We start from the raw sequence: 26,887 nt of genomic DNA on the forward strand, positions 1-26,887 counted from the left end.
GTACATCTTATCTTTGCCATGATTTGTCCTTGGATCTTCTTTATAATTAACAAAGCGGCTGCTTGATGCAATATTCAGAACCTGTTTTCATTTGTGAGAAGACTATAAGCCATATGCATACCAGTCTCCCCCCCCCCCCCGATTCATTCGGCCTCCATTACATTTGAAGCCCCTGTGAAGTCTGTGAGATCAACTCCCCTTGTGGGCTTTCTGTAGCTTCCCCTCTTTGGCCTGGTCATTTCCTCTTGACTTTTCTTGTCCACAACTTCCCTGCTTTTCTTTCCCCCCCCCCAGTCACTAGCACCTCCCTTTACCCCCTTCTTATATTCCCATACACTGCCTTAATGCTGCCACTTTAATCCACAACAAGGAAAGAGTTTTCTCTGAAAAATCAGTGCTGTGCCTGATTTGCTTTTGAAAAGGCCAAAGAATAATCTGTACCTGTTGATCGCTGAACTTTGCAACCTAAATGCAATAAATGCCAGAAAGTTCAAGGGCTAGATGAAAGCTGATCGTGTGTTAGCGATCTCTTGCTTTTAGCTAATGCAGTGCACCTTATCAAGAAAACAGCACCAAATATGTCATTCTTGATAGCTGGCCATATGTGTGTGTGTGTGTGTGTGTGTGTGTATGAGCATTGACATAATGTGCATGGTGGCGAGGTCCATAAGTAACTTGCACATACATTTCATACCCTTACAAAAGTCTCACAAAGTTGTCGTTTTGTTTTAATATGTTTATTTCACAGCTTGAGAAATTTTGAGGTGTCTGTAAAGGTGTGATCAGAAATAAGAGCCAACGGCTGCACCGTTTAGCAAGGAAGATCCAAATTTCCAGAATAATACATCTTTTAATTCAGTCAACTATTTACAATAAGGTAAGGGTGTTTTGTTGGGTTTTTTTTCCAGTTCTAGAGAACTAGCTGTTTCTTCAGGTTCCGTACACACAACGTAGGCAATATAGTCAAAGTTGTGGGATGATACACCATTCAGGATTTTTACTTCTTCTATTTTACATGTTACCTCTACTCTTTTTGTAGGTGTTGTTTTCAGAATGAAAATGGCCAAGACGACTCTCTCACGGCTGGCAATTGTCATCGCTGTCTTTGTGGTGCTGGTGATAGCAGTTCTTGTGACACTGTTCGTTCTCCACTATTTCTTCAGTGAGAAAAATGGTAACAGCAATTACTTAATGTCTTGTAATATCTATTTTTGAGGTACTTAAGGGATTTGGTGGTGGTAAAAGACGGTTGAATGGCAGCATACTGGAGAAAGATTCTGAGCAACATTGTGTGTACAAAGTTGCCTCAATCCATTCCAACGGTCATTCACACTCTCTTCTAGTATTTTCTGTTCCATTGCAAATTGGTTTATTTTGCACAAGCTTTTCTTCCATTTTGTGGTGTGCTGATATGGACATAGAACTACTTTTATGTATTGTAGCACATAGCAGACGTGCAGCGTCTGATATTTATCCATCAGTTATCAGTATGGGACGCGGGTGGCGCTATGGTGTAAACCACTGATCCTTGGGCTTGCCGATCAGAAGGTCGGCGGTTCGAATGCCCGTGAAGGGGTGAGCTCCCGTTGTTCGGTCCAAGCTCCTGCCAACCTAGCAGTTCGAGCAAGTAGATAAATAGGTACCGCTCTGGTGGGAAGGTAAACGGCGTTTCCGTGCGCTGCTCTGGTTTCACCAGAAGCGGCTTAGTCATGCTGGCCACATGACCCAGAAAAACTGCCTGCAGACAAATGCCGGCTCCCTGGGCCAGTAAAGCGAGATGAGCGCCGCAACCCCAGAGTCGTTTGCGACTGGACTTAACTGTCAGGGGTCCTCCCCCCCCCCTTTCTACCTTCCTTGTGTATTCTCCTTCAAAGTTAAAGATTTTTCCAGAAGTGTCGCTCTGTCAATATTTTGCAGCAAAAACAATTAAGCAGGGGCGTTTCTAGCCCCTTGGCTCCCTGGGGCGGGAAGCCAAGAGGCACCCCTGGAGACGGGGCATCGTGGCGTGTGCGTGCATAATGACATCATGACGCAAGCGCACAGCGCGACACCCCACCCCCAGGGATGCCGAGCGGCAGCTTCGGGAGTTTCTGCGGGCGCCAGAGACTCCCGAAGCCGCTGCTCGGCACCCCTTCATGCTGCGGCTGCTTGCACCTGTGCGAGCAGCTGCCGCATGAAGGGGTGCTGGGCGGCGGCTTCAGGAGTCTCTGCAGCCCACAGAGACTCCCGAAGCCGCCGCCTGGGCTCCCTCGGCGAAGCACAAGTCAGGGCAGGGAGAGGGGGGCCATACACCACTCCTCGCTGGCCCGCCCCTCTCCATGACCCGGCTGTGCAAGCCAGCCAGCGGCGGGAAAAGCCGCTGAAAGGGGGGCAAAGGAAAGGAAAGCAGGTGCTTGAAAGGTGCTTTGTCTTCCTTTCCTCCCTTTCAGAGGCTTTTTTTGGCCGCTGGCTGGCCCGTGTGGAGTGCGGCATAGAGGCAAGGGGCGGGCCAGTGAGGAGGGGGTGGTACCCCTCCTTGCTAGCCCGCCCCTTGCCTCCATGCTGCGGCAAAAAAAGCCGCTGGAAGGGGAGGCTATTTTCGGTGCTGCCAGGGCGGAGCCGCAGGGGCAGCCAGTGAGGGGGGGTGACACCCAGCCTCGCTGGCCGCCCCTGCGACTCCACAGCAGCAGTGCCAAAAATAGCCTTTAAAAAAAAGCCCAGGGGGGCGGGGCCACTGCCCAAAGTGTCACCCTCAGCAGGGCGATGCCCGGGGCAGGCTGCCCCCCGCCCCCTTGCTACGCCCCTGCAATGAAGAGTCTTTGTGGCCCCTTAAAGAAAAAGTTAATGAACCCTCTAATGGTGTTCCAGATTGTGTGGAAGCATATACCGGTAAGCATGAAAGTTCCCTTCAGATGTTTGCATTGTACAGAAAAAGACTGTTTGGAAAATACCCCATTCATGTGCTCTCCTTAGCCATGAGTAGACTGCCTCAATCAAGTTATATCATTCAGCCTGATCACAGTCAGGGAATTATCCCAATGTAGCAATAGTAGCCTTTTACAGCTGCCATTGCACCAAATAATACAGTCTGGGTTCTACCCTGGTGTTCAGTTTTAACATGTTATATATTGTTACTATATTTTTCTTGTGCTAATTATGAACATTTCTATTTTAATGTTTGTGTAACTGATTTTTACACTTGAGAAGGGCTTAACTCAGACTTGGCTGTAAACTGCTGCTTTATCATCAAGAAGTATCTTGCTTAATTAATTACTTCCGTATGGTGATCTGCTTCGGAAGGGCTTTTCTGTCCTGAAAGGTGGTATCAGAATATCAAAATAAATAACTCGTATCAGCCTGAAGGCAATGTGCCCCCAAAATAGCTGGGGGTGCCCAGATTACATAATATTCAGTAAACATTTTCACCTCATCTGGTGAGAGCAGCCGCGTATGTCTAACAGTTGACAATGGTATTCCTTCCGACAGAGAAGCAGAGCAAATTTTTATACCCAATTCCTTCATATTTAGACCTTGTTTTCAACAAGCTGGTAAATCATGTCTGGAATGCACCTGTATCAGAGGTGCAAGATCACATGACTGAACATTCCGCCGCACCAAACCAAATGAAAACGTCCTTCCACACAGGGAATAAAAAGGTGTCAGTGAGAAGGGTTCTAGCCTAGTTCAGATAAAGGCATACTTCTTTTTATTGTATTTCACTTCAGAGCGAAGATACTGCTCCTTATGAGGATGCAGGTGTAGCTGCAGGCAGCCCAGCTGCTTCCGGGACAAGGAAGCACCACCCTTCCCCACTGCTGCTGCTGGTCCTCTTCTGGCAGTGGAAATGGAGCTGGATAGGGCTGGAGCCAGGATTTTCCCTCCCACCCCTGACGTCAGTGGATGCTGGCTGAATTGATTGCAGTACAGTCTAAACATAACTTTTATATGTACTGGGAAACGCCCCCCCCCCCAAAAAAAACCCCAAAATCTGTGTGACTCGCTTTATTGCAATGTTCGCTTTATTGCGGTGGTCTGGAACCGAACCCGTACTTTCTCTGAGGTGTGCCTGTACATTTTTAAGTGGCAAGTGGCATGAGGGAAGATGGCGTCGGCGTAACAAGCAGGCTTCGGAGCTCTCGAGATAACACGAGCGATAATTATCGCCCACTGCTTCCAGGGAAGTAAACGGCTTTTAATTCCCTAATTTTATACAGTACTCTTATCTTCCCATGGGATTTTACCAATATCCCATGGGATTTTACCAATAAGCTTCCACGAGACACCCTGGGCAGGCTGCCAGCCGATAGCCGTTACTCGCCAGCTCCCTTCTTTGCTTTGTTCTTGGTACTATGAAGTTGGGCTTTTATCTCTCTTCTCGTCTTTCTCGTCCTTCTGGCTTTCCTCCCACTTCATTATGACGCCTACTAGTAAACGCAGCAGAGACCCAGAGGAAGCAGTCTCAGCACCAGCTCCCAAACAAGCTAAATTGGAGGACTCTTTTAGTAAACTGACCTTCATGGTGCCAATAAAAAACAGATTTTCTCCCCTTAAAGATGTCTGCGAAAACGAGGTGGTTACTCTAGAGGAGGATTTGAATACTCCACAGACTATAAATGTAAATGGAAAAGCTACAGGGGATGGATCCCCCCTGGCGACAGGTCCAGAAATTGAACGGGGGGGATTGTACTAGTGGCATCTGGCATCTGTCTTGTCCTGAGCCCCTGCACTGGGAGAAGTGTCCTGTTCTTTTCTGCTTCTAATTGTAGTATTATTCTCATACCTTCTCTAGCTGGCTACATGATTGGTGTTGGTCGAGCTGACTGTACCAGCCCTGTAGCAGAGATACCTTTTGTAAGTACCCAATCAGAGTTTTCTTTCTTCTTTTCACTGAAAGCACAAGCCTATTTTACCCCCTTTCAGTTTTTTTTGTTTTTTTTACACTCTACAAGGCCCTTATATAATAAATCCAGAAATGCCTTGTGGAATGGTTTCCCCCAAATCAGCCTGCCCAGGACCTGAGGCCATCTTTGGAGATTCTTTTATATGTGTTCCCTCTGGCAGTAGCCCAGAGGAGGGCTCAGAGAAGGCAGGCCTTTTCAGTAGTAATGCCCTTCCACTGGATTTTGTTTTTTTATTGTTTTGTAAGTTGCATCAAGACTTTTGTGGGAAGCAATTTATAATTTGAAATAATGATGACAGTAATGGGGTTTGTTTGCATCAGATTACCATACACTTGTAGGAGTGAAATGTCTCCTCATCCAGGGGAGGGTGGGATACAAATTTTCTATTATTAAAAGCACCATAATGATAATGATAAGAAGTGTGTGCCAGGCTTCAGGGAATCAGCTTCCTCCCCCATGGCCATAAATGACGAAAGAGAATTCTTACCAATTAGTTTCTTTAATAAACACAGCGAAGGATGGCGGTGCTCCCAGTTAAGGTCACCCCCCCCCCCCCCGTGCCTATTAATCTACGTCACTCCTACATCTTGTAATCTGATCTTGGAGCCGCTGTGTTTTCAGTTCTGACACTTTCTGAGCTCTCTGTGACTTTGGGGAAGTGGGGTGGATACTCTCCAGAGACTGTAAATCTGTTAACTCTCTCTCTTCTAGTGTTTCTTCTGTTGGCTGTTCCCCATCCAGTATTTCCCAGCTTCTGCCTTCTGAACTATGCCCCTCTGCAAACCACTGTTCCAAATATATACTGTCATCCTGCTCCTGGGAAGATTCAGGATCAGGAAAAGGAGGGGGTGGCCCCCACCATTCTTCCTCAATGCAGCCCTCCTAATCAATTGTCCCTGACAGTATGTTACTATATGTGTATGTACTATGAAAGAAACTGCTATGTTTCCTTTATTAACATGCTTTGCTTCGGAAGCCAGGGCAGGAGAAATGAGAAGAGACTTCCCCAATGCGTATCAAGGCATTACAAGTACCCTAGAACATTATGCACTCTTGCCTCAGAGTAAGCTCTGTTTAATTAAGGATGCTGGAGCAAATCAGTTGTTGCAAATTCCTGAATGAAGTGACCTGAACTGAACTGCACCTCTTAGCTATGCACTGGGTTTCACACTTCTGCACATGTTGCCGTGCAGTCCTTAGCATGTTGAAATATATCAAAATAGACATTTAAATTATATTTTGATAGAAAATACTATGTTGGAAAAGACTTTTTTGTGGGGGTGGGGTGCGGGGTTAAAACAAACCCAAAACAAGCTCAGTGCCAGAACGGAAAAGAAAGGAATTATGGGTAAATACAGTACAAAAGTGACATGGCCTGGAAACGCTGAATGCAGGGAGACTTCCTTCTGAATAAATAGGTATAGGATTGCACATCGTGTGTGGTTAAGGAGATGTTGTGTCCCCCTGTAGATGGGCTATGCAAATCCAGATCAGACTGGTGCTGGCGTGCTCTCGCGACTGTACTGTAGAGCATTCATCATAGCAGAGCCCGACGACTGGAGCAAACGAGTGTTGTATGTTACTGCTGAGATAGGAATGATGTCTCAAAGGCTTAGGCTAGAGGTAAGTCTGGGGCAGGGCAGTAGCTTTCTATTCTTTTTCCTTTTAGGTTTTTATATCATCCAAAAATCATTGGCCTCAAAGAACTGTCTCTCTCCCCTACTCCCTTATATAGGGAGTTGTGATGGGCATAAATATAGGGTGGGTGGGTGTGCGTGGGTGCGTGCAGCACAACAATCGATTTGTGGTATCTTAACCACCACAATTCCTGAGATGTTTATATATATAGTAGCTGCAAATATAACAGCTCCTGCGAGCCAAGAGCTGAGAGATCTACAATGATCTTACACCCACTATAAAATATCCTAAATCACGACAAGTATATTTGTGAAGTAAGAAAAAGAAAATGTGGCGACTGAGGAAGAAAATGCAACAGAAAGCCATGAATTTATATAAAGAAAGACATATATTTGGATTCATACCTTGTCTATTGTCACAGAGTGTATGCATGTGTGTGTGTGTGTGTGTGTGTGTGTGTATTCATAACTCATAATATAATATAATTCCAGCTCTTTTAATACAAGATATTTCACTCATTTATTTCAAGATTTCCATTTTATTCCAGTGTGTTTGGCTCAGCAGAAGAAACCCATGTAGTCTTTCCATTTCTAGCTGTGCTTTAATGCCTTTAGCAACCTCTTGGAATGACTATTCTGAGGTTAACTTTGCTGAACAACCTGAGGAAGTAGAATCTTGTCTAGAAAAAAAACCCATGCCATTGTAAATGTGTTAGCCTTTAGGATGTCACTGGATGAGGTTTGTGGAGCATTATTTTCCAACTTGCCAGGAATGGTACCTCAGTGGTAGAGCACTCAAAGTTATAAGGTTCCATACCAGGTTCTTCTTCTTCTTCTTCTTCTTCTTCTTCTTCTTCTTCTTCTTCTTCTTCTTCTTCTTCTTCTTCTTCTTCTTCTTTACTTTTTTCAACTAATCTAATAAACATACCAAATCAAAAAATGCAGTAATTGCACCATTGCTGTCCTTAGGTAATGAAACAGTTGAAGGAAAGATACGGCGATCTCTACCGGCAAGACAACGTAATACTGTCTGCAGTTCATACCCATTCTGGGCCGGCAGGGTATTTTCAATACACTCTCTTCATGATAGCAGGGAAGGGGTTTATAAAGCCATCCTTGAATGCCATTCTCAATGGGATCCTAGAGGTAAGAACCACCCCAGCCTCTCACTTTTAGTGCTTGACAAGTTTACTGCAGCATGCTGTAGGGAAATCTTTATGGAGTTGGTGATAGTCTACGACAGGGGTCAGCAAACTTTTTCAGCAGGGGGCTGGTCCACTGTCCCTCAGACCTTGTGGGGGGCTGGACTATATTTGGGGGGGGGGGGTGAATGAATTGCTATGCCCCACAAATAACCCAGAGATGCATTTTAAATAAAAGGACATCTTCTACTCATGTAAAAACATGCTGATTCCTGGACAGCCCGCGGGCCGGATTTAGAAGGCGATTGGGCCGCATCCAGCCCCCGGGCCTTAGTTTGGGGACCCCTGGTCTACGAAAAGGTTAAGATGAACTGGGAGACTTATTTTGAGAGTTAATAAAACTATCAAGCAGTTCCTTAATCTTCTATATACATTCATTGGCTAATTAAAAGAGATCATCAGATCAGTACAAATCTAAAGTACAATCGTACCTTGGATCCTGAACATCTTGCGAGTTGAATGTTTTGGCTCCCAAACGCCGCAAACCCTGAAGTGAGTATTCTGGTTTGCGAACTTCCTTTGGAACCCGAATGTCTGACAGGGCTTCAGCAGCTTCCAATTGGCTACAGGAGCTTCCTGCAGCCAATCAGAAGCCGCGCCTTGGTTTCCGAATGTTTTGGAAGTAGAACGTTTAAGCAATGCATGTGCTGCTACTTGTCTGTTTGTCGTGAAATGTGCAACATGATTAGCATTCCTACTCATGCTCAACTGGAAGTAAGCAGCATAGAACTCAGTGAGCTTTACTTCCACTGTCCATGTAAGCATGTGCAGAACTACAGTGTAGATTCCTAGCCTAGAAACTGCTGGCATTGGATGTGAATTCATGATTATATCTGAGCTAGTGTTGCTTGAACATGTTAAGTAGTCTGGTGTGCATCATTGTACATGCTCTTAGGCTGCTGACAACAGTTGGCTGTGTTAGTGTCCTGATCCACTAGTCCAAAGGAGAACAAATAAGGATGTCAAAAACGCCAGAGTATTAAGTTCTAGTGCTTTATTAAAGAAGGGTGTGGACTTACAGCAAATTAGCCTGCCGGGTGTCCCAACCCTTTACAGACACAGGATAGACACCACAGCAAGGAGATGGCTTGTCGGCACTGAAGCAAACATGTATACATCCCTTATGCACAGAACAACATACATAAGTTTACCCAGAACCTCCCAGCACACCTGGCAGGTGAGGCCAGGGGCGTATGAAGGGGGCGGGTTGCCCCAGGCATGACCCAGGGAGGTGACAAAATGGCCCGCTGCCTCCCCCCAGCTGTAGAGCAGCGGAGGGTGCGCATGCAGTCAGTGTGGGTGCCACTCATGCATGGAGTCCACACGGGCATCTGTACGGGCTGCCGCTCACGCACAGCAACTGTACGGGCTGCCGCACATGCGCAGTCCATACGGACATCATGCATGCATCACAGGGTGGTTTGCCCCGCCCCTTGGCATCCCGACCCGGGTGACAGAAAGGATTCCTCCACCACTGGGTGAGGCCATAGGTAGCAATTGTCCAAAGCGTCTCCCCTCTCTGGGCCTACAGCCCAGCATCCCAAGTTCCACAGATAAGCACAGCATCAAAGTGAGCCAATGAGCATAAATGAAAGCAAATGAATACATAGACAACTCCCAGTTAGTTTTGGTAGTCCAGTTAGTTATCTGGACTACCAATAAGGTTTTTGCAGATCTTCCAGAACCATAGGAGTCAACGTCTAGGGGCTGAGGTTGCTTTGGCCTCCCCAATAAAATATTTGAGGAACCTGGGGGGGGGGGCGTTAATGGGCATAGGCATTCGAATGGAGGAGGGTGTGCCCCATCATGTGATTGATTTGTGGGGCAGGGCTTACCTTGGCCCACCCAATATTTCATTCAAGTTGTACGAAACAGTCTCACCTTTGGTTTGACAGTCTATTACCACAAAAGCAGGGATGGTACCTTTCATCAACTAGAGTCCACTTCATCAGATGCATGAAGTATTATCATCATTTGTCACATATACATAGCATATGGTTACTGAGGGAAAAGGGGGGATACTGTATGTAAAGGGGGGGCTCTGAAATATGGGCCAAACAGTTATAAAATACAAAAAGGACAGTCTGTGATAATGTGATAAATTATCAATGTGACTGCAGTCTGAAATTGTTGAATTAGAACTTCTCAGCATGTTTGATTCTATTACTTTAGGCTTCAGTTGAGACAATGGTCTCCTGCTATGCTACAAGTCTAAATTAATCCAGCAAAGCTCAGAATGGTTGTGCCATTCACATTTACTGAAACCAAGGAATGATCACTCTGTTTATCTTTAGCTTTAAATGGAATTAACATAAAACTACTTTTTGCAGTTCAAAGCTGTTTGGCCCCACTGTTTACAGTTTTTCCTTGCCTGCCTAATGAAGACAACCCCTTGAGTAATCATTGAAGTGAACTCTAGTCCATATGCCATAATAAATCTCTTAGTTCTTTAAGATACGACAAGGATCTGTGTTGATTTCCCCCCCCCCTTCTCATGTTAATATCTTGTTTGTGCTGTGGTGACCAGTATCTCAGTGATTTTCCTGTTTTCTAATCAACAGAGTGTTGAGATGGCTCATCAAAATATGACAAAAGGACACATTTTTATCAACAAGGGCTTGACCGAGAACTCTCAAATCAACAGAAGTCCCTTTTCTTATCTTCATAATCCCGAGTCTGAAAGGCTCAGGTAAAGTTTGGGAAGGAAATGGAATTGAGATACTCATTAATATGCTTGTAGGGTTCTGTACTCAGCCATCACTTATTTCTTGTTTCATGAAAGAATATGAACTGAATTTTGTCATGTCTGTGATGGTTATGGTTAAAAAAAAACCCCAGCTTAAATGTAGTGATCATTTTCCACATTTCTCTCCTCGGTCGATTAGTCTTCCACATGTGTTTCCCTCAGCAAGTGGGTAAGGAATCTGACAGCCCAACACATCAACTGGGCTTCCACACTACCTCTTAAGGGATAGTTGGCTCATTAATCAGCGCCAGCTGATTAATTTCAATTGCTGCAGGGGGTGGAGGTTGTAATTTCCATCTCACTTGTCTCATCAGCAGACGCAACCCATCCAGTCCCTATCACTGGCTTGCCAGAGTAATCTTCTGCCCTCCTCCTCCACCACTGCAACTTCCATACCTCCTTCTCTCCTCACCTCACCTGGCTTGTTAACTGTGGTTAAACGCTAGTGGAGGCAGCATTGGCAGTGCCATTGCTTCCCCTGCCTTGCTGAGGAAAGGGGTCCTTCTTCAGAGCAAGGCTTTCTGGGCAAGGTAGCTTTGGAGAGTGAGCATACTCCCATGGTTTGGACAAAACAACTGGAATTTATTCTTATTAGATTTTTTTTTGAAGGCTTGCATTGCTAAGTAACTTAGTAATTGAAAAGAGACTCTCTAGTACAGGGGTCAGCAACCTAAGGCCCATGGGGGTCATTTAACCGGCCCACGAGCTGCCCGCAAACCAAGCCGCCTGCTCGGCGATTCCCTGCGCCGCACGGGGACTCGCTTTCGCGGTGCTGGAAATCACATCTGCACAAGCGTAGATGTTGAAAACCACATCTGTGCAGACACAGATGCCGAAAATCACATCTGTGCAGATGCAGACACCGGAAATCGTGTCACGCACACACACAATCTGGCCCACTGGAGTGAACCAGCCCAGGCAAGGTAAACCTTGCCGACCCCTGCTCTAGTAACTTAGACATTTAAAAGAGACTCTCTAGCCATGACAGCACATGCCTCAGTCTGAGGAAGGAACTTTTATTTTTAACTCCAGAAGAACAACATCCACATACAGCATACACAGAACTAGATATTTAGCATTTTCTTCACTCCAAAAATTATATCTTTTACTTGAGGTATGCAGTTCTCCAAGATCTTTGTATAAGGCATGGGAATGTCAGCCCCGGTGACATGCACAACAGGTGCGTCAAGGTGGTTGAAAGCAGGACCTTGCATAATCCTGGCACAAATTTCAGCTCCTACCCCAAACTGGGACCAGCCACCTTCCACTGTTACAAGATTATTTGTCTTCATAACACTGGATTTAATAGCTTCAATATCCATTGGCCTAATGGTGCGGAGGTTTATCACCTCACCAGGGGCGTCGCTGGGGGGGCGGTCCGCCCCGGGTTCCAGGGGAGGGGGGGTGACTCTCAGCATGCCCACCCCACAACTCATAAGTTGCTCAGTGCAGCAGCTGGCTTACACAGCACACACTTTCCTTTTTCCTTCCTGCTGGGAAAAGCCACAGAAGCACAGCTCTGCCAGCCAGGGCTCCACCCATCAGTCTGGGACATTTCACAAGGGCACTGCCCTCTCAGGGGGCACAAAGGTACCATTTTCAAGGAGTGACACTTGGCACCTCCACCTAGAGCCTCAAGCACAAGCCAGAGCAAATCCAGTGGCTTTGGGCTTAAAACTCACCACAGCATTGCAAAAGCATTAGCTGTGCTTGCTTTACTCAGTCTATCTGGACCTGGGGTACCATCCGCCCACACCCCTTCAAGTCACAGTGAGCATTTTGCGTTTCTCCCCACAATGCTCATGTATGCAAATGAGGTGCCGCAAAGCATTGTGGGGGATCGCAAAATGCTCACTGTGACTTGAATGTGGACAGATGTGGGGGGTGACAAAAAAATCCACACCGGGTACCAACTTGGGCTTGCTACGCCTTTGCACCTCACAGTCCTCAGAGCTAGGCAGAGGGGAAAGGAAACAGAGGTGCAGAGACCACCAGAGTTACTACCACTTTAACAGTGGCAAAGCAGAGGTTGGAGGGGCAGGACAAAGAAGACTGGGCTTGCAGCAATGAGGGAGCAAAGCGGCAGAAAGGAGATGGGGTGGAAGAGCCAGAATAATGTGCCAGCTCTGTTGTCCATCAGTTGTTCTGGAAAGGACCGGATTTAGGTTTGATGAGGCCCTAAGCTACTGAAGGTAATGGGGCCCTTTATATGTCCAGCTATATGTCAACAACAAATTGTCACTTTTTGTGTGTTGAACATATGCTATATGGTAATTTATGGACTAATAGGTATCTAAAGACATTTGCACATAACAAAATATGTATTTTAATATTAGAAAACAGGTACAACAGCTTGACCTACATTCAACTGAATGTAGACACCCTATATATAGAACTGAGCAAACCAGCGATATTTTAGGGAGCAGGCTAGCAGGCGGGGCCCATTACTTACATCATAGGAGCCTACACAACACAAAACACTGTTGCTGTATTTAGGTTTTATTTTATTTGTTATTTATCTTAAACTTTGGACATGTACATGCAGGTTTTTTTCCTTTAAATTTTTTGTGGGCCCCCAAGAGAGTGGGGCCCCAAGCTATAGCTTGTTTAGCTTATACGTAAATCTGGCACTGGTTCTGGAGGGAAGACAGAGGTCTGGATCCAATTATCCAAACCCTCTCCTCTGATCTGTTTATTAGCAGCATGTGTACCACTTTACAGGTCGTGAATAAATGCTTACATGGTTCTAAAAGGTGGGGACAGGGGGAAGCAATGGCCTGTTATGAAAGATGTGCTCTTAGCAAACAAGAGCAATAAGCAATAGCATACTTAGATGGGAATCAAAGATAAGCTACGTAGCACTTTGGTCAGGAGACTAATGACAGTAAATAGTGCTGCGTATACTGTAGAAGATCATGCTGGTCTGCACTTTGGACAAGGAACAAGGTGAACTTATTCTAGGATGCCAACTAAGGAGGAGAAGTAGGAGTTTGGATTTGATATCCCACTTTATCACTACCCTAAGGAGTCTCAAAGCAGCTAACAATTTCCTTTCCCTTCCTCCCCCACAACAAACACTGTGAGGTGAGTGGGGCTGAGAGACTTCAAAGAAGTGTGACTAGCCCAAGCTTCATGTGGAGGAGCAGGGAATCGAACCCGATTCACCAGATTACAAGTCCATTGCTCTTAACCACTACACCACACTGGCTCTCCAGAACTAAGGCTCTAACCAAACAGGAAATCTCAACCTTGTGAAAATTCCTTATCTACTTTTTCAGATGAATGTCTAAAAAATGAAAGTTCACTTTTTGATATGACAGAAATGACTGCCAAAATAACAGGGGCAGCACCTGCTGCTCCTGCTTATTATAGCATTGAATGTGATATGCTGTGTGTGCCTGGAAGATCCATTTTTACCCTAAGACTAGGCTTGATCAACGCTTGGAACCTGAATAAACTCAGAGTATATTCATGTACTTAATATGTGCACTGCACTGCACTGCTTATCTCTGTACTGCAATTGAAACTATGGGAATTGCTTAGAAATGAAATGGTCTCTGTTAAACATAACCTGACCTTACAACAACAACAACAACAACAACAACAACAACAACAAACCACAGCAGGCGTTAACAATGTGAATCAAACCTTTGTTTGTGAATCATTACATAGAATGACTAAGTGAGATTATTCTCCTGTAGTGTTTTGATGTTCTTTAATATATGAAATAAGAATGATTGATCTAGTGATCCTGTACATGCGTGCCATGTGCTCCATTTATAACATATGCATGTGTGTATAGCAAAACACTTTTGTCATATACTGGGAAACAAGGGCTGTATTTGTGCATTCCCATAGATATAATTATAATTGTGCAAGGGAGAAGAATGAGGTTGTGCTTCTCCTCTGTCACATGCTTGTTGTCTGTGTCCACACAGATATGAGAACCTCAACGCTTAAAGCTGACTCTCCGCTGCGGAAATTGTCCTTAACATGTGAGAATCCTGTGGACAGGGCAAAGAGAAAGTGAGGGCAGGAAGCGCTGTCCTGCTCTCCCTCCTTCTACAATTGTAATCACATCAGATGGCATACATGAATAGCTCTAATTATATCCCTACTTGCTATCATGCCAAGCAATATTAATAGTTTTTAGAGAGCACACATTTTTCATACGTATATATGTATTTCAATGAAATGATCCTCAAGGAAACCTATAAGCAGATTGTGGTGATGTGATACAGATATAACCACAACCCAGCAGCTCTTAGGTTCTCTTGTCCAAAACATCCATCCTTTAAATTCCGCCATCCCAAAACCACCAGCGCTTGGAGCAGAATGTTCTTCCTGGCAAGGAAGGAGGGATGCAAGTTCCTTGAGGCTTTCCCGCCGTCAAACACATAAAATTGCTTTTCAGGTAGAGAGGGGTGCATACAGAATATCAAAATTAAGAGGCTACTTAACAAATCAGTTCCTTCCTCACAACCCGTTATCAGCGAAAAGCAGAGGGCAAATCAGAAGAGTTCTATATACGCTCAAAGCATGTAATCTTGCCTAGGGTTTCTCTGGTGGATCTTCCAGCAGGAAGTTCTCCAGCACTTGCTTTATACAAAGGAATGGGAACCACACAACTAGTGCCAGTTCCAGGTTTGGTGGTGGGCTGCCCATGGGTAAGATGCTCTCAGTTGGCTGAATATGCTCATCTCTTCCTGGTGCTGTTGCCACGTTCATTCACATGCCTCTGCCTCTGTGCCCACTGTGAACGAGTTCCCTGAGGGTAAGGCGTGCAGCTTTTCACTGATAGCTCCATTGGAGAGGGCAGGTGAACAGGCAACAACAGCAGGAAGGAGAAATGTCAGGGACAGCAGGCTCCAGGGGGTGGTAGTTAGCATGTTACTGGAACATGGGCTCTGGCGTGGGTGATAGTGCCAGCCATGTGCATTACAGCACAGTAGAGCTCTGGACAGTGGTGCCATCAGGGCAGAACTTGAGGGCAGAGGTCCACGACCTCACTCAGCAGAAGGACCCCTTCAAAGCGAAACTGGTTATTCACTTTCCCCCTTAAAGATGGAGCCTCCGTAAGACTATTCAGTCCAGAGTCTAAAATTACATTACAGCACCATTGGCTCTTTCAGATTTCCCCTTAATTCAGAGAGAGAGAGAGAACGCAAGAGAATTTCATTTCCCCAATTGTGACTTGCATCTGTTTCCAAGTCTGCATTGTGAAGAGTATCTCTTTGCTTCATGTTATCCAGGTATTCATCAAATACAGACAAAGAAATGGTGGTGCTGAAGATGGTTGCTGACAGCGGCGAAGACATCGGACTGTTTATGTAAGAATTATGAATGTTCCATTTAAAAATATAAGGGGGGTAAGCACTATATAAGAATGATTTCCCCCCCAGTAGGTTTAATTTTTTAAAAAAAGATTAGGATGATCTGGCAGGTGAGTGTGGTGGGACAGAGAGAAAAGGGAGGCCACACAATGGAAATTTAAAGAAAGTTAGCAGCGAGGGGAGTTTAGAGAGACCTGTGATATTGAGTGGAATCCAGCTGGTGACCCTCACACTCAAAGGAGGGCTTTTGATCCAGTGGATGTCTCTATTAATAAAGAGAGGAGGCAATCAGTTATGAGTTGCCGGTCTCTGCAGCCACAGCAGGCGCTGTGACTTCACCCCCAGAGGCGCCCTCCATTGTCTCTCGAGATGGATGCCAACAACAGACCCTTAGTATTTCCTGAGAAACAGAGCTCCAGAGCAGCACCAGAACAGGAAGGTGCCGGGCATGGGCAGGCACTGCAGGGGACATGGAGAATCGGCAAAAATCGTCTTTTTAATATTTGTTGGAAGCCACCCAGAGTGGCTGGGGAGACCAAGCCAGATGGGCGGGATACAAATAAATTATTATTATTATTATTATTATTATTATTATTATTATTATTATCTTTTGATAGAAGCACCCACTTGATCAAATAGGTTCTGCGAGCAACCATTGCAAATAGATAAAGAGAAAAATCAAGCTCTAGGCTTAGATGGAAAAGGGGTGTTAAGAGAGACTGGATTAAAAAGGAAATACTGATTTTGAGTCTCTTGAACTAAACAGTCAGAAAAACATTCTAACAGCAAGAGCGGCTCATTAGTGGAACAGACTCCCACGAGAGGTGGTGGACTCTCCTTCCTTGGATGTTTTTAAACAGAGGTTGGATGGCTATCTGCCATGGATGCTTTAGCTGAGATTCCTGCATTGCAGGGGGTTGGACTAGATGACCCTTGGGGTACCTTCCAGCTCTAATATTCTATGAATTAATAAAAATGTGAAGTAGCCCTTGGTCTATCTATACATGTGGCAGAATGAGGTGACTTTTGAATGCTTCCTGCTTCATGTAATATATATATATATACACCGTATATACCCGAGTATAAGCCGACCCGAATATAAACCGAGGCACCTAATTTTCCTACAAAAACCTGGGAAAGCTTATTGACTCGAGTATAAGCCGGTTCACCTTTGCCACTGTGGAGGAGGAGGAGGAACGAGCAGCCCGAAAGTAGCCCTTTGGGCTGCTCCTTCCTCTTCCTCCTTTGCCAAGTTTGCATTTATGTGAGCAGTTCAGGAATGGAACAAGCTGCCTGGGGAGAGTAAAGAACCGCCGTTCTTGTACGCTTCTTAAGGAATGGTTAACTGCCACGAGCGGAGAGAAAGGGCTTCTTTCTCGCTGCCCCCACCGCCCGCCTCACTCAAGTATAAGCCGAGGGGGAGCTTTTTTCAGCACAAAAAATGTGCTGAAAAACTAGGCTTATACTCAAGTATATACAGTATATATATATATATATATATATATATATATAATCTTTTTTATGTGATTTACACGAATTATCTAAAAAGGCTGCCTTTGTGAATGTTTTTCCAATTTTTAAAATTCTTGTTATTTTTTCTTAGCTGGTTTCCAGTTCACCCTGTCAGTATGAACAAAACCAACCGTCTTACATGTAGTGACAACGTTGGTTACGCAGCTCATCTCCTTGAAGAAGAGAAAAACGTAGGATACCTTCCAGGAAAGGTAGGAGCCATTTATTGTGATCCCGACATAAATTAGGATTTTACCAATGCAATATCTTATCAAGACTTTCCAATGTTCAGGCTACTGTGATCAGTCAGCATCACTGGTTTATCAGCCAGTGATATCTTCTTTGGCGATCACTCATAGCCGAGTAAGATTGTCTTCCATAAACGTGGTTTTAACAGTCAGTCCGTAAGTGACTGTGGAGGCCAATTCTGGATCCACACGTCCTTCCACAGTGGGGACATTGGTTTCCGGGTGGAAGCTGATCATGGTGAGTGTTTGCCAAACATGCCTTCCTCTTAGTTTGTTTCTCCATTTTGCTCTGAGTTCGATCGTCTTCAAAGTCCATGGCACCTTTGGTAAAGGCTGTCTGTTCCCCATTTAGAACACTTACAGACCAGTGTTTCCCAGTTGTCTGTGTTTATACTACTTTTTTTTTTTTTAGTATTTTTAAAGTTCTCTAGTATGCAATTTATTTTTAGTATAATTTATAATTTTAGCATGGATAAGTTAAAAGGGAACTTTAAAAAAAAACAGTAGTGGGTATCACCTTTTTTCTGCTGTAATCTCCCCTTTCTTATTCCACCTGCTGAATCCAACATAGAATGCCCAAATTCTTGTAAAATGTTAGTCACAACCCAGCCAGTTTTAGATACCGCTGCTGTAAGTAGAAGGCACAAAATTATTCACTCTCCAACTGAAACTGATATGATGTAACAGCAATTAATTGGATAATGTCCTTAATTTTTACCTCAGTGTTTTACATTGGCTTTCAATAATTGTCTATACAAGGAGTTGCCAACCAGCAACAAGGTTTGGGTAACCACTGTCAGTGGGGTTGTTCTGCGACAGATCACCACACCTTTACAACATCTGTATTACCAACTCTCAAACTTTGGGATTGTTGAAATATATACAACAAAAAAGTAACCAATTGGAGCCATGTGACTCAAATTAGGTCTACTAGGCCCACAATTTTTAAGCAGTGTGGACTAAAGTTGCTTCTGGAGCCCCTCAATGATTCAGGGCCCTGAAGCTTCATTAGTTTCCCAGTAGATCTGCCCCTGACTGGCCTGATCCAGCAGCCAGCTGTTGTTGTGTTATGTTATTATGACATTTAGAAGACATCTGAAGGCAGCCCTGTTTAGGGAAGTTTTTAATTTATTTTAATCTTTGTTGGAAGCCACCCAGAGTGGCTTGGGAAACCCAGCCAGATGGACAGGGTATAAATAAATAAATTGTTGTTGTTTGTTTGTTTGTTTGTTGTTATCTGCTAAAAGGGGGATCTAATAGGAAAGGCAGGTGGAGCTCCATAACAACTCTTCAGCACAGCGAAAAAGGACAGTCACACCATTTTCACACAACAGCATAAGAAGTCCAACTCCCCCTCCTGCCACATAGTTTCTCACCTTGTAAGGGAAATGTCTACCTATTCAGGTGCTCAATGTATCTAGGTGATGCATGCTATCTAGAGAGCATTAACTGGCTTCACATTCTTGGATGTACCAACATTTTCTGTGAGGCACAAAAATGAATGTGTGGTAGACGTTTTGCAGCAATATTTTTGATGGCATAACCAATGAGACCATTCCTCCCCTTGCAGGGGCCGTATGTAGCAGGTTTTGCATCATCTAACCTGGGAGATGTGTCTCCGAACACAAAAGGTCCACATTGCATAAACACGGGAGAGTCATGTGAGAACATCAACAATTACTGCCCAGAAGGTGGGGTAGGTATCATTTTATCTTGATTTATTTAATGAGGTTTAAATATTGCCTAATCAACAACAACCTTTGAGTGGCTCACATAGCACAGGATAAGATAACTCCATAAAACCTACTGCTAAAATCAATCTATATCAAGATTGGTTTTGTTTCTTCTCCAGTTTCAATTATAGGGTTCCCTGTGCTTCCCTCACACCCTGTAAAACCAATCTCATTAAGCAGGTTTAGCAAAACTACAACTCATACATACCGGTAACTCAGCCATCTATAAATGCCTCAGTCTATCTGTTTCAGAGTCCTTTGTACATAAATTATCTCAAGAGGAGTTTCAGATACTCATTAAGTACAAAATTACACTACCACTGCCCAAGTTAAATGCCTCTGGCTAATTACATCTTCACCCACAGAAAGAGTTTAGAATTTGTTTGTACTGCGCTTTTGCAAATGGTGCTTCATCCAACATCATAATGAATTAGGCCAGCAGCAATCCTGACAGAACAACCAAATGGCTTGAGATCAGCCAGTGAATTTTGCAAGAACCTAGGTGAAATGCACCCAACGTTTATAGCAACCAATTTCATGAACTTGGGACGCCATCTTGAGCTTCTCTCAAACCAGGTACAGGGGTCAGCAACCTTTTTCAGCCATGGGCCGGTCCACCATCCCTCAGACCTTATGGGGGGGCCGAACTATATTTTTTTTTGGGGGGGGGGAATGAACGAATTCCTATGCCCCACAAACAACCCAGAGGTGCATTTTAAATAAAAGGACACATTCTACTCATGTAAAAAAACCAGGCAGGCCCCACAAATAACCCAGAGATGCATTTTAAATAAAAGGACACATTCTACTTATGTAAAAACACGCTGATTCCCGGACCGTCTGCGGGCCCGATTGAGAAGGCGATTGGGCCGCATCTGGCCCACAGGCCTTAGGTTGCCTACCCCTGAACCAGGACAATGACCCACAATAACCCAGTCTTCTGTAGCTGCCATCATGATTTTTGTCACTGAAGCTATCGCTTCAGTTCAGTTTAAAGGGGTGGTGGGCAAATGCTGATACAAATGCTATTTCCTCATTCCATTCAGTGCCAATCCTCCTCCTGTTATTTGCATGTGCCTTTTGGCATCACCCTCGTATCAGTTATGATTTATTAGTGGACGGAGGAAACTTTGTTCCTGAAAACTCACAAGGAGATGCCAGGCTGGCAAACAAGGGACATATGAGATCCAATAGTGGGTTTGATCTATTTTGGGGTGGGGCTGGGGGTTGCAGAGAAGACAAATGCAATCCATTCCACAGTAGTGGAGAAACAGCATCCTCCCTAGCGCCCCCAGAGTGGCCTGTAGCAGTGTTAGAAATATGTCCTGAATAGAATTCGATCTTCCCTACAAGATGAGTGGAAGGGAAATATTTATTTATTTAGCATAAATAAATATGTGTGGTGCTTTACAGAGAACCAGAGGCCATGTTCCTGCCTCAGGGTGTTTACAATCCAAAAATCAACAAGAGGTTAAGATGGCATCGGGACAGAAAGCTGGCTCCGGAGCTCTGCTGATCACATGATTGTAATTGAGTTTTAATTGGTTTTAACTTGTGCCAAACCAATGCTTTTATCAACAAGAAGAAGGGGAGGAGAGACAGAGAGTCACTGGTACTAGAGAAGCAACAGTGTGTTTGTCTCAGTTGTGTGCACCTAGAGTAGAGCATGGGAACTGAGCTGCAGGAGCAAAGATCACAGGGAGGGATGTACTATTGGGATAAGAGATAAGTGGGGAGACAATTTCTTCTGATCACACTGGGGAGAAGAGAGATAAGCCTCCCCCCTTCCTGATAAGGATCCCTCCCCTTCATTGCCTGAATTTAAACAAGGAAAACTAGATGCACAGATGCCTGCTCTGTATCTAGCAAGCATCTCTGCTGGCCCTAAGGCCCAATTCATATATTTTCCTAGCTATGTGGGAGTCCCATAATAGCAGAGTAATGTAAATAAGTTTCTTGACAGTGCAGGTCCATGGAATTACGATGGAAATACATATAAGAGCTGTCCTCTTTGATAAAACTGTGACAATGGTTTTTGCCACTGTGTACTATAGTATATACCGGTAAAACAAAATACTAACGGTTTGTGCCTTTTCCCTTTTATTTGTTCTTTCCAATGTTAGACTGCGATGTGCGTGGCTTCAGGTCCTGGCAAGGATATGTTTGAGAGTACCAAAATAATTGGCACAAACATCTACTTGAAAGCGAAGGTAAGCTTCGATGGGTTGAAATTCTAGGGTATCTTTGTGTTTTAAAAACAAGCATTCTTCTGACAATTCAGTTTTCATCTTTGAAGTCTTTGAAAATGCCTTTGACCATTTCTTCCAGCTGGAAATAGGTAGGTAAAGGTAAAGGACCCCTGGATGGTTAGGTCCAGTCAAAGGCAGTTATGGGGTGCAGCGCTCATCTCGCTTCAGAGTTCTTTTTCCAGTCCATTCCAAGGACATAGGGGGAGTCACAATACATTCTTCATATTGATAGGCACCTTATCTGACAGGTATTGCTGATGGTATGTAACTACCGGTAGTTCAAACCCAGGAAGTGCCACTGAATAGTGATGACTGAATAGTTAGCTGTGAATTTCTTCCTCTGAAATATTGTTGGTAATACCAGCCTGACTCCTATTCAATAGAGTGCGAATAAATAGCACTATTGTGCACAAAACTAGCTGTGCCATAAACAGTTCCTACCATTCTAATAGGGGCTGCTGTTGTTGTTGTTGTTTTAAAAAGGTAAATATTCACGACCTATTATTTTTTACAAATAATATTTATTCTTTTTCAAAATAAGCATACAAAAATATAACATACAAAAACATACAAAACATACAAAAGCCTTAAAAAAACGTTAAAAACATAAAAAGATTATTTTTTCTCCTCTTTCTTTAACAGTGTTAGCTGACTTCCCTCAGTCCTTCCCATCTGATTTTCATTGTTAAATCATCATTAGCAGTTTGGTTTATCATCGTACTTCACATATTAATAATAATTACCAATTTAGCTATTATTGACCTATATTATCACTTCACCATAAAAAAACAAAAAACAAAAGTTCTATACTAAAGTCAACCTTCATGCCGTAAGCCTATAACTCCTCCTCTACAAGTCCATAGTTCTATATATTGCAATACTTTTTCAAATAAGCTTTGAATTTCTTCCAATCTTCTTCCACCACATCTTCTGTCTGAACGCGCAGTCTCCCCGTCAGTTCAGCAAGTTCCATAAAGTCCATCATCTTCATTTGCCATGCGTCTATGGTTGGTATCTCATGTGTCTTCCAGTTTTGGGCAATAAGTAGTCTAGCAGCTGTTGTGGCATACAAAAAGAATGTAATGTCCTAACTAGCAGAGAAGATTAAATTGGCTGCATGAGAGAGAACAATAGAACAGAAAGAGGACCTGCCAGTAATGACAATTCACCCACGGCTAATATGGCATGCAGAGATGACTTTTGGGAGTGGGGCAGAGACGATGGCATCCTTCTGGACACGATAGCACTGCACTTGTTGGGACAGTGCTGGGGTTGCAGTGAAATCAGCAAATGTCTGGGGGCAGGTGCAGTGTTCCCAAAAGTGTATCCACTGCTGCCACCCCAGAGCTCACTCAACCTTGCCCTGTCCCAAGTGCCCTGTCACTGCCTCCGGAAGGGCACCACTGCCTCCACTTCTCACCCCCTCAGGAACCAACTCTGTTGACATGGCTGAGACTTACTCCATCTCAGGAGCAAATAGCAAAGCAAGGAGGGGGAGGCTATGCAACAGCAACTCCAGCCTTCCTATGTGTAGGGAAAGTTGGTGGGACAGAGCCTCTAGAACAGGGGTCTGCAACCTTTAAGACAAAAAGAGCCACTTGGACCCATTTCCGAAGAGGAAAAAAAACTGGGAGCCGCAAAACCATTGCGGCCCACAAAAATATAAACACCCAGAAGCTCATAGCACAATTTAGACAGGTAATGAAGAGCAGGTAATGAAGGCAAAATATCACGAAACTCTTCCTCCCCCCCCCCCAGCCAAACAACAAGCACTGTATTAAAGGAACCGTCCGAACGCCTGACGCTGCAGGGGCAAATCTAGAAGGGGAAATCCAACCCCCCAGAATACTTCCGCCCAATGAACAGCACAAATGCAACCCTAAAAGTTTAGCAAACTTATGCAAAAGCACACAGCATGCACACTGCCCCAATCACTACTGGCCAGCAGAGGGGCTGGGCAAGGCAGCTGAGAGGGGCTGAAGCAGGGGGCTGATCACGTCCCCCCTGCAGGCACGGGAAAACATTCCTTCAGAATGGATAAAACCCTTCTTTCAGTCCATGGGACTCCCGCTTCTAGGGGGGCGCTGCCCCCTCCTGCCCCCCCCCGTCGGTACGCCCATGCTCGGGCCCCTTTCGCCACGCTGCTTAAGGGAAGTCTCCTGCGCGCCCCTGAAACAGAGCCCGGGACCGGTCAGCCCTGAGCTTTTTCCCGCGCCCATCTCATCCCGTTGGGCCGCCCTTAGCTGAACAGCCGGGCTTCCTTTTCCTTCCCAGACTGCCACGTGTCCTGGAGTTGGGCCCTTCCACTTTTTAAAAAGAGGGCTCCCCCCTCGCCTGCTGCCTGCCGCCCCTGGCCCAGCCCGCAGCTGCCTCGTTACCTCGTCGAGTCGTCGCGCCTCGTCAAATCGCAGCAGCCAGCAGCTCCACCAGCAGCAGCCCAACACAAGCGCCGGGACAGGCGCCAAGGAGGGAAGCTGCTGCGGTCTGCTGCTGCGCCTGCGCTGGCACGAAACGAGGCACGCATGAGCAGCACAGCCGCTGGCAAGGTAGAGAAGTGGGTGGGCGCAGGCGGGCCAGCAGCGCGGCGCAGCGCCCCCTACATTTCGGCGCTAAACGCACCAGCCCTGCCCAGAGCCGCAGCAAAGGTGGAAAAGAGCCGCATGCGGCTCCAGAGCCGCGGGTTGCAGACCCCCGCTCTAGAAATATAAGCACGCAGACTAGAGTGGGTTTTCCCATGACTGCCATTTGTATTTCAGGAACTGTCTATGAAGGCCTCTGAAGAGATAAGTGGCCCCATCAGATCACGTCACGCGTGGGTGGACATGGCTAACTTCACTGTGCAGCTCAATGCTACTCACTCGGTAAAGTATCAGCAGCCACCTTGGAAGTCTGTTGCTAGGTAGAAAGTCGGCAAATAAACAATACTGTACAGAGGCATTTACAATGTGCACCTTAACTTTTTCATTATGCTTTTCTCAAGGGAAAAACATGTAAAGCTGCTATGGGGTACAGCTTTGCTGCTGGTACTATGGATGGACCAGGCATGATGAATTTCACTCAAGGCAAGTGGAGATACACCCTACAGTTGACTTGCAATGTACACACTTTTAACTTGCGCGATTACAGCTTTGTGTGCTTGGCATGTTGGGTTCCGGAGAGAGGGATGCTCACACATGGGCAGTTCAGGCTATGAACTATTTTTCCCTTTGTGCGCAGTCCCTGGAAACTAATACCCACACAAGTTGTAAGTTCTCTGTATATGTCTGAAATTATTGTTATTGATTGTATAACATTTTGTGATCAGTACGGACCTTGAAATTGGCTAGTGTTGATTTGGAAGGGTTGGAGATCTTCTAATCTGATCTGATTTCACCACTGGCCTAAAATTCACCCCTCAGGTGGCCCACCCCAAGATGGCTCCTAACTTCAGATGTCCCTCTCTTGTGCACACCAGCTAGGCCTTAAACTCCCTTAGTCTGATTTTACCCAAATGATTAAAAAGGTAAAGGACCCCTGACAGTTAAGTCGTCACAGACGACTCTGGGGTTGCGTCGCTCATCTCGCTTTACAGGCTGAGGGAGCCGGTGTTTGTCCGCAGTTTTTCCGGGTCATGTGGCCAACATGGTTCTGGTGAACCAGAGCAGCACACGGAAACACCGTTTACCTTCCCGCTGGAGTGGTACCTATTTATCTACTTGCACTTTGACATGCTTTCGAACTGCTAGGTTGGCAGGAGCAGAGACCGAGCAACAGGAGCTCACCTCGTCACGGGGATTTGAACTGCCAACCTTCTGATCGACAAGCCCTAGGCTCAGTGGTTTAGACTACAGCACCACCCGCATCCCTACCCAAATGATTAACCAATAGCAAAAAGGTGAATTGGCCTTTCTTAGCTTTAACTCCCTCTGTTGTGAACAATAGACATGTTGTGGGAGTTCACAACATTGTTCATTGTAAGTAAAGGCTGTTGCCTTCTTAATTAAAAGATAGGCACATGAGAGTGTACCGCCAATCCTCGCACATGTTTTGCATCCTCCTCCCCTTATGTAGACTACTGTGAGATAAGCCATGTTGCAGACAGCAGTTCCCACGCAGCTGCAGGCAATGTTTGTTAGTCAACTTAGCTCAAAGGGTAAGTAATGAAATCTCAAGGCCTTCTGCAGTGAAAATCATAAGCGCTATTAAAAGCAGGGCAGCAGCCATTAAAATGTGGTAAGGAATCTTTCTATGATCACTCATTTCTACATAAATGTTTTTTCTCTATATTAAAGTTCAGTTGGTTGATTAATCATCTCAGACTCTGTAATTAGCTGTAATTAGCAGCTTTTTATAGCTTGGTAAGTCATACCTGCCAGCAATATGAATTAGTGATTTTTTTTTTTACCAGTGTAAATGTTTTTGGAGGAGCCTAAGCTATTTGTTTTTTTCAAGGTAATGAAATTGAAACTACATATCCGTCAGGCTTCTTTTGAAAAGCTAGGCATTCATTCTCAACATATACATTATTTCAAAAATAATTAAAATGTTAACAAGGTTACCTGCTGAAGAAAAATGTGTTCAGCATGAGACTAACATTTAATGAGCTTTTTATAACAGAATAGCATGAGCTTCCATGGGTAACCACATGAGAACATGACAAGAACCTTCTGGCCCATCTAGTCCAAGATTGTTCTCACAGTGACCAGCCAGATGTCCATGGGAAGCCCTTAGCTACCTCCTCCTTGAGATGCTTGGTTGGAACCAGTGGAAAGGAAAGTGGAAATGTCAGGCAAAAACCAATCAAGAGAAAACGCTCTAATGCTCTTAAAAGCAATGGAAATAGTATGGCTCATGCAGAATATTTATAATGTTCAGACAACATCCTCTCTCTTTAGCTCCAGCTTTTTGCCTTCAAAAATCTACATAAACACCTCTTAAACTATCTTACATATTTGTTGACAGGCACAACAGAAGGAAATGCATTTTGGGATGCAATTCGTGATTCATTGCTTGCTGAGCCATCCAATGAAACGAAAGAATGCCACAGTCCGAAGCCTATCCTGCTTCCTACAGGAGAGGTATGAAACATGAGAATTTGTTGCCAAGAGTGAATCCATTTCAGCTCAGACTTGAGTAATCTAATTGACGTGGACCTAGAAAATGGGTCAGCAACCTTTTTCAGCCACGGGCCGGTTCACCATCCCTCAGACGATGTGGTGGGTCAGACTATATTTTTTTTTGGGGGGGGGGGATGAACGAATTCCTATGCCCCACAAATAACCCAGAGATGCATTTTTAAATAAAAGCGCACATTCTACTCATGGAAAAACACCAGGCAGGCCCCACAAATAACCCAAAGATGCGTTTT

The 26,887-nt window shown here is 44.8% G+C and overlaps 1 protein-coding gene across 1 annotated transcript in view; it reads left to right on the plus strand.

The window, feature by feature from the left end:
* The first annotated feature begins 1,044 nt into the window (after positions 1-1,044).
* ASAH2 (N-acylsphingosine amidohydrolase 2) overlaps positions 1,045-26,887 on the plus strand; it is a 33,255-nt gene continuing 7,412 nt past the window's right edge. The window contains exons 1-12 of the mRNA XM_033149227.1: positions 1,045-1,174; positions 4,769-4,830; positions 6,351-6,503; positions 7,487-7,663; positions 10,281-10,408; positions 15,718-15,795; positions 17,402-17,522; positions 19,129-19,254; positions 21,415-21,501; positions 24,297-24,401; positions 24,521-24,602; positions 26,482-26,597. Of these exons, the coding sequence (XP_033005118.1) occupies positions 1,054-1,174; positions 4,769-4,830; positions 6,351-6,503; positions 7,487-7,663; positions 10,281-10,408; positions 15,718-15,795; positions 17,402-17,522; positions 19,129-19,254; positions 21,415-21,501; positions 24,297-24,401; positions 24,521-24,602; positions 26,482-26,597 (1,356 nt within the window). The 5' untranslated portion in view covers positions 1,045-1,053. The remainder of the gene's footprint in view (positions 1,175-4,768; positions 4,831-6,350; positions 6,504-7,486; positions 7,664-10,280; positions 10,409-15,717; positions 15,796-17,401; positions 17,523-19,128; positions 19,255-21,414; positions 21,502-24,296; positions 24,402-24,520; positions 24,603-26,481; positions 26,598-26,887) is intronic.

The sequence above is a fragment of the Lacerta agilis genome, chromosome 5 (assembly GCF_009819535.1).
Source record: "Lacerta agilis isolate rLacAgi1 chromosome 5, rLacAgi1.pri, whole genome shotgun sequence".
NCBI lineage: Eukaryota > Metazoa > Chordata > Lepidosauria > Squamata > Lacertidae > Lacerta > Lacerta agilis.